Raw genomic sequence first — 8,890 nt, forward strand, 5'->3', positions numbered from 1 at the left:
GATCCGTCGGTTCCGAATATCCATAGATAGAGTATTTAATGCCATTAAATACTTGATCCGTTTACGTACTATTTGTGTGACCCTACGGGTTCAGTCAAGAGTAAGCTGTGGATTAATATCATTAATTCCACTTGAACTGAAGCGGCCTCTAGCTAGGCATTCAGCTCACTTGATCTCACTGAATTATTAACTTGTTAATTAATACTGAACCGCATTTATTAGACTTAACATAGAATGCATACTTGGACCAAGGGCATTATTTCCTTCACCTTCAAAGGTTCCACCTACGTTACTGGTGAAGTACCTAATGTTGCATGCGTGTTGGGACATTTGAGTTCCACTTTGGTTTTGTGACATATGAAAAATTCGATGTCCGCTTAGGTTTTGTGACATATGAACACCACCTACATTTGAAGATATTTGGGACATTTGAACTCCACTCATGTTTTGTGACAGGGGCATAACACATGGATCTTGGGACCCTATCAAATCATCCCCATCTTGGGACATACGAATCCCACCGACGGACATGCGAACTTGAGATTGTGGAAACAAATTTGTAGCAACACCACCTCCTACTCTAGTAGCAGATGCCTGAATCAGTGCATTAAGTCATTGACCATAACACGTGAAGTAGTTCATAATACTGCATAATACATGATCAATAAAATCACCTGATAGTTTTGCATGGGTGCTCCATTGTTGTAGTTGTGTTGCGGATATATAAGAGTCCCACTCATCTGACCTACACAAGCACGGACATTGTTTCCTCCAACTTGATGTTGCGGATCCACTACATTCACCGTATTATACCCAGCCATTACCTGCTGTTGCGGAGGGGACAAGACAATATCAGTTTCAAACAACAAACAACAAATAATCATAGAACAATATGTTGCACAGTCAGGAACTTACAAATTGATTTGGCCAGCCGGGATGGAAGTTGTTCTGTGTGTTACCGTACTTTATTCCTTGGTGCCCGGTGTAATCAGGATTCATAGCTACCGGATCCATAGGTTGTTTAAAAGGTACAGGAGGATTAGTAGCAGGTTGTTCAGGAGGAGCATCTTCAGCCACGCCTTTCTTGTTTTTCCGTACTTGCTTTTTAGCTGGCTTTGTATTCTCACCAGGAGGGATAAAACGTTTCTCACGAGGCCTATGAGCCTTTACCCCACCTCGCGGAACAGGATCTTTGGCAAGAATGGGTGGTGACTGACAAGGGCTTTCTCCTCCAGAACTATTAGGCGGTTTATTAACCGACCCAGGCGTTGGTGGTCCGTCACTGCCCCTTCTGTTAAGGACGGATGCTGCACCGCCTTCATTATCGGCCACTTCTGTTGTCACTACGTCACTTACATCCATCCGTAACATAGCAGCCCGAACCATCTCAAGCATTATGTCAAGTTTTTGCTCATTCTGGGACCCAAGTAAAGAAGCAGGTTCTACTGCATTCATAATTTTGTCATACCGATTAATTTCCTCTGTTTTCTCAGGATCATGATAAGCTACCTTCACAAGGGTGTGCTTATGTTGAATATCTTTCCTCCATCGATTCATAATGTATGATGCAGGAACTGTTACCACATTCTCCATGTCTAACATTTTTATTATATGCCTACAAACAATGCCGTGGCACTCAAAGTATTTACAGTCACACTTCCCAAATAAGGTTTCTTTGTTGAACAATACCACATAAGTACGCTTAGGGCCACCCAACGATATTTCCTTTTTTAAAAACTTCGACCATATCCACACTCTATCGGAGACGGTATGCTCTACCTCTACATCAGAAATGTCTTTTTTACTAACAGGGGTCACATAACATACCCGCGTGCACTGGACCTGAACTTCAACAAACTTTGCATCCGTATATACTTTCTGACATTTTCTCTCATACGCAAACTCCCCAACCAAAGGCCTTGTAAAACGGCTACAATTCACATCCGCAGCTCTTTCATCATTCGCCCTACTCTCCATGGCCTTGTAATATCTAGGAGCAAACTGATACAATCTCGTGTTCTTCTTTAGGTACCCGTCGAAAAAACTATTTATGCTTTCAACCCGCTGAGTCGTCTGCATCCCTGCCCAAAATATATGTTTGACATACGCCGGTATCCACATATCTCTCTGCTTGTACAGAAATGCCATTTACAAATTATGAAATATATTCAATTTAACATACACTATGAACAATTTTGTGTCCTCCAGGAAATTAAACTACTTATTCAATTAAACTACTGTTACTACCTATGGTATGATTCATTGATTAAATAAGTACCATATATATAAAGTAATTATACCAAACGGATTAGCAGAGCATCACTGAAACTGATAATATCAACACATACCTTGAAGCCACTTAGAGCTTTGCTTTGTGTCCTTGTTTGTGTCCTTGTTTGTGTCATCAACACATACCTCCAACTTATATTTTTTAATTGCTTCAGCCCAACCTTCCTCGAACTCTTCTGGTGATAAACTGTTGTAGATTACATTCTGTAACGCCACTTTAATTTGGGGATAATCTGTAAGAGAACCAAGTTTCCTGATGAACTTCTGCATAATGTGCCACATGCACCACCTATGTCGGGTATGTGGCATTGGCATCACTATTCGAATTGCCTTCCTCATTGCTGCATCTTGGTCAGTCATCATTGCGGCTGGAGATTTTCCTCCCATACATGACAACCAAGCCCTAAACAACCACACAAAGGTCTCTGTATTTTCATGGGACAATAACGCACATCCTAACAATATAGTTTGCCCATGATGATTTACCCCCACAAAGTTCGAGAACGGCAACTCATACTTGTTTGTCAAGTAGGTCGAGTCAAAACATACAACATCACCAAAATACTGATACGCCGCTCTGCTACGAGCATCCACCCACATTACGTCCTGCAACTTTCCTCCTTTATCTAACCGGTGCAGATGGAAAAAGTTTTGGTTATCCTTGGTCATTTTATCTAAGTAGTTGATCATTGCTGCAGCATCACCATCCCTAAGCCTCAGTCTCATCCTCTTATTCAAAAGATTATGAATATCTTTCTTCGAAAATCTTATATTCTCAACCCCATTCCTTCTTCCTGCTAAGTTGTTGAAAATCTGTGCAACGGGCGTCCCTGAATCATGATCACTTTCAATATTTTTCAATAAGACATCTGTAATATTTTTCACCCTATACATTGAAATATGATTAGACTTGCTTGGCGTAGGGTTATGGTTCATGTGTTCGTTTACAACAGTCTTCACAACCCAGTTATTCTCATTGGTACGAGAACCATACAACATCACAGGACAATTACACTTCTTCGACTTCTTCTTAACCATTGGTTCTTCAAAACAAGTCACTTTTTTCCCATTAATCACGCGCCGGTAAGTGGTTCTCCCATAACATTCACACCTCCATACATAGCTCTTAAGGGATTTTGATTTCCCACTTTCTTTCCTTTCTTTGCTAGATATACTCCCACCAACACAAACTACACCAAATCCTTGTTGCTCCCCATACAAACGATAATAGTTATTCTTAGCTTCCCAACTACTAAAACTCATACCAACAACAGGGGTCGCCATGACCGGACCATTTGTACCTTTTGTCTTCTTAATAGGGGTACTATAAACTGCAGAACTTCTTCCTTCTCCACCTACCCCATTACTTAAATCTCCAACAACCTCATCCAACTCCGTATCCTCATTAAGGTCATCATCATTTGCCACAAATACTTCTTCATCCAATTCATCACCTGCATCCAGTTCCTCATCATAATCATCAACTACTTCGTAATCATTACCATCTTCAACCCCATCATCAACATCTTCTTCAACTACATCAACATCCTCATCAACCTCATGACCCTCATCACCCTCATCACCCTCATCACCCTCAACCTCATCATCCTCATCACCAAGTAAATCCCAATGCTCATCTAAAGAATCTTCATCCAGTTGATTATCAACAACCTTCATTACCAACACAACTTACTTACTGACTAAACATAATAAACAACAGAAGTACTAAACTATATATATTCCATAAATGTATATAGTTTGGCACAGTAACAATAACATCCTAACGCAATAATAATAATGTATAATGTATCAAACATCGTTTAATCAGTAATAATAAATCATTAATCGTATAATCACTCATTAATAAAATCGTTCATTCATCATAATTCAATCGTATAGAATATCAATACATCATTATGCTTTAAAACTATTTCATTTCAGTTCCTAATTTCATTGTGTTCCTAATCTGATTATGTTCCAAAGCAAATCATATCAATAAATTTATTAACCATAACCCTAATTATTAAATTCCTAAAATGATTCATTCATGCTTGTAAACTTACAATTCTAGGAAGATGAAAATCTTTCAAATTATTGCAAATTTACCTGGTCTAGTTGAAATCTTCTCCTTCTTCCCTCCACTGTCCTGCTTCCCTCCATAGCTTGTAAACTGAACCGGATCTGGATGCCCTTTAAGTGTCCAAACCTAACCCAGCTCTGGATTTAAATGAATAGGAATAACGGAAACTGAACCGGATCTGGATGCCCTTTAAGTGCTCATTTGCGAATGAAGAACTATTTCAGTGCCCATTTGCGAATGAAGAACTATTTCAAGATTTTGGACAAAATAATTTCGTAGAATTAATAAATGGTTTTTATTTGGAGCAAATTCATTTGTAATTGTTTTGATTTGGAGTAGAGAAAATTAATTTGTAAATTTTTTTTTTGAATCGCGGAAATTAAGAGAAACAAATTTTTGGAGGAAGGAAGAAGAAGAACTGCTAAATGAAGAACTAACAAATGAAAGAGGAAGTGGGAACCTTTGGTTTTGCCGCCAACAAAATTTCACGGAACTTTGGAGCAATTGGTAAAAATTTCACTCTCTCTCTAGCATTTCAGTTGGCGCCAAGTAATATACCATTTTGCTTTTATTTTCTCAGTTTAGTAGCCCCACAATTGTACCATATGAATATATAGCATTATTTAATTGCCATTATAGGTTTTGCAATCTATAATAATTATAGATTCAGACTTTCTCATGTGATGGTAAGGTAATGTAGTTAGTGGGGAGGTATATGTTATTAGTTAGGTTATACGGTAGGTATCGGGTTGGTCTTTATATACTCCCTCCGTCCCGGAATACTCGACCCGGTTTGACCGGCACAGAGTTTAAGGGACTTGAATTGACTTATTTAATTTAATAGGTAGTAGTTGATAGTGGGGTATTATTTTAATGTAGTTAGTGGGAAATGTATAAAGGGGTGGGGTTGGGGGAGAGTAGGGGTTGAATTTTTAATTATTTTTTGTATGAAGTAAGGGGTAGGTGGGTTAATAGAGGTGGAGTGAGAAATAATATAATATTGTTAGAATATTTCCATTTTTAGAAACAGGTCAAGTATTAAGGGACGGCCCGATAAGGAAAACATGTCAAGTATTCCGGGACGGAGGGAGTAGGACTTTAGGTGCTGTATTTGTTGAGGGAGTTGTGCTAGTAGTGCCCCTCGAATTGCTCAACTGATTCCTTGATCTCCTCCAACTGTTTGTTTGATCTTTGCTAACCTCTTTGACCTTGTCCAACAAGTCTTCCATGACACAGCTATAACTGCTCCTTAAACATAGGAACCGACCATGACACGCGCGGTACAAAACGACCCATAACAAATATTACAATTAACAATCTAGATTATTTATACAACAATACAACTTCAACATAATACAATTAGAACAAGCTAAGAGCAACAACTGATGTGACAAGTTTGTTATAACAAAATATTAATCTGTTATTCACGCCAATTATCTAAAGTGAACAGTTTGACTTAATAATAAGTTTGCCCTTAACATTTATACTTGTATAATTTCTGTTAATACCAGACGTCATGGTCTAGTTGGTGACTTGATGAGACCTGATATCCCCTTCGTTATTTCAATGTTAATCAAGTTATTTTCTTCTTCTTCTTTCTTTTGAGATAATCTTTAATATTTAATCGTTGGCACTTCATCTCCTAGACAAATTAAACACCCCCGAAATTTGTCTAAAAAAGATACTCACATGTATTGTCTGAAAAGGCTACGCTCCAATGTCAATTTCATAAAAGATTGAGAAAGTCGTTTTATAACCAACTCCGTATAAACAACCATTTGCCAACGTTTAAGATTTGACAAATCGCACATGCAATGGTTTTGGTTTAGATTTTTGAAGTGTCTAGATAAACAAGAAATAGCAATTTGCTCCGGATGACCCGGTACTACCAAGTCCAACTCCTACCAAATCTATCTACTCCCTCTATCCCTTAATACTCGCACCGTTTTGACTTTTTACACTATTCACATAATTCACTTTGACCCTATTTTATTTCTAGTATATAAAAAAAATGTTAGTATATAATATAGTGTTGGCTTCATCTTAATATATATTTTCAAAATATTAAATTTTTTATAAGTTTTTATAATATGTAGTTAAAGATATTGGTGGTCAAAGTTGTATATCGGCATGCGTGTCCAGTCAAAACGGTGCGAGTAGTAAGGGACGGAGGGAGTATCTATTTATTATTCCCTCCGTCCCAAAATTATCTTCCTGCTTTCCTAAACGAGCGTCCTAAAATTGTCTTTCTGTTTCTAATTTTGGCTACTAAGGTCCCCACTTTCTCATGTACTATATTAATTAAAATTGAATTGAAAACCCCCACCCATGTACTATATTCCACTTTTCCCATGTACTATATTCCACTTTCACATGTACTTTATTCCACTTTTCCTTACAACTCAATCATCATTTGTATTTTATTCCACTTTTTCATGTACTATATTCCACTTTTCTTAAAATCCGTGTTTTTGGTCAAACAAGAAGATAATTATGGGACGGAGGGAGTACTATATACTAAAAGACACATCAGTAATGACATGTGTCACGTCCTGGTGAATCCTCAATTTTTGTTTTTGTTTTTAAGAAAAATTTAATTTAATCTAAGAATCTTTTAAAATATCTGATTTCCTGATTTTTTTTTTCTTATTCTTTCCTTCTATTTAATATAATAGAAGTATATATTAAAAAGTAAATTATGATTTCATGTATTACGACAAGGACAAAAAAATACATATCTATCTATTACTATAAACTAAAAGACACACCAGAAATGACACGTGTCACGTCCAGGTGAAACCTTAGTATTTTTTTTTCTTTTTAAGAAAAAATTAATTTAATTAAGAATCTTTTAAAATATCTGATTTCCTGATTTTTTTTCTTCTTATTCTTTCCTTCTATTTAATATAATAGAAGTATATATTAAAAAGTAAATTATGATTTCATGTATTACGACAAGGACAAGAAATACATATCTATCTATCTATTAATCTATTACTATATACTAAAAGACACACCAGGAATGACACGTATCACATCCTGGCGAGTCCTTAGTATTTTTTAAAATAGCAAAATATATTTTTCGATTTTCATATAAAATTTTCAAATAAAATCATTATACTCTTAAGCTACAATAGTTAATAAATAAATACGTTACTCTGAAATGTGCTACGGAGTGTAACACGACCATACCCAAACAAAAAAAAGTTATTTTTTATTTTATGTAAAACAAGTGTTAAAACGTGGGTTCAACAAAATTACTTATAAACCCGATATCCAGTTATATACCCGGTCTAGAAAATAGGGTATTATAACTGATATGGTTCTCAAATCAATACCATAACCAAAAGTTTGGATAGATCAAGGGTACGGGTATAGTTACAGTTACGGATAATTATTCAATTCCAAAAGAAAAGGGTATCTAATAATTGTCTGATAATTTTTTTTTCTTATATTTTCCCAACTTAAGTATTTTTTGTCGAATCGCTAAACTCCTAAAATCGCACTAATCACTTTACAATTCAAATAAATAATAATTTCTCTGATTTTTCCAACACCCGTGGATAAAACTTGATTTTATTTTCTTAATAACTTCTTTTAAATAAATTACTCGAAAAAGAAAAAAAAAATATTTTGTCTCATTGGTGTGTTACACGGGATCTAACCTAGTATATACTAAAAGACACACCATGAATGACTCGTGTCACGTGCAGGTGAATCCTTAGTATTTGTTTTCTTTTTAAGAAAAATTTATTTAATTAAGAATCTTTTAAAATATCTAATTTCGTGATTCTTTTTTTCTTATTCTTACCTTCTATTTAATATAATAGAAGTATATATGAAAAAAAAAATTATGATTTCATGTATTACGACAAGGATAAAAAAATACATATTATTACTGATTTGAAGAACATATATGTTAAGAATAAAAAAAATCACAGTTTTTTTTTATATTACTGTTTCTATAATATACGTAGTAAGCTATTACGGAAACTCCGTAAAAGCAAAATAGCAAAATATTTTTTTGATTTTCATATAAAATTTTCAAATAAATGCATTATACTCTTAACTTACAATAGTTAATAAAAAAATAAAAAAATAACACTGAAATGCGTTATTATACGACCAAACCCAAACAAAAACAAAATTTTTATTTTTTATTTTATGTAAAACAAGTGTTAGAAAGTGGGTCCAACAAAATTACTTATAAACCTGAAAGCATGTTATATACCCAATCTAGAAAATAGGGTATTATAATTGATATGGTTATCAAATAAATACAATATCCAAAAATTTGGATAGATCGATGGTACGGGTATGGTTACGGCTACGGATATTATTCAATTCCAAAAGAAAATGATATCAAATAATTATCTGATAATTTTTTATATTATATTTTCCCAACTTAAGTATTTTTGTCGAATTGCTAAATTCATAAAATCGCACTAATCACTTTACAATCCAAATAAATAATAATCTACTCTGATTTTCCCAACAATCTTTGATAAAAATTGATTTTAT

The 8,890-nt window shown here is 34.8% G+C and overlaps 1 protein-coding gene across 1 annotated transcript; it reads right to left on the bottom strand.

The window, feature by feature from the left end:
* Positions 1–2,337: 2,337 nt before the first annotated feature.
* On the bottom strand, positions 2,338–3,966 carry LOC110790622 (protein FAR1-RELATED SEQUENCE 8-like). The gene has a single exon (XM_021995412.1). The coding sequence runs from the start codon at positions 3,964–3,966 to the stop codon at positions 2,338–2,340; it is 1,629 nt and encodes a 542-aa protein (XP_021851104.1).
* Between the last annotated feature and the right edge of the window lie 4,924 nt (positions 3,967–8,890).

The sequence above is a fragment of the Spinacia oleracea genome, chromosome 3 (assembly GCF_020520425.1).
Source record: "Spinacia oleracea cultivar Varoflay chromosome 3, BTI_SOV_V1, whole genome shotgun sequence".
Lineage (NCBI taxonomy): Eukaryota > Viridiplantae > Streptophyta > Magnoliopsida > Caryophyllales > Amaranthaceae > Spinacia > Spinacia oleracea.

What these genes read in the sequence shown, in the direction of transcription:
- LOC110790622 (XM_021995412.1), bottom strand. Translation starts at nt 3,966, where the DNA reads ATGAAGGTTGTTGATAATCAACTGGATGAAGATTCTTTAGATGAGCAT.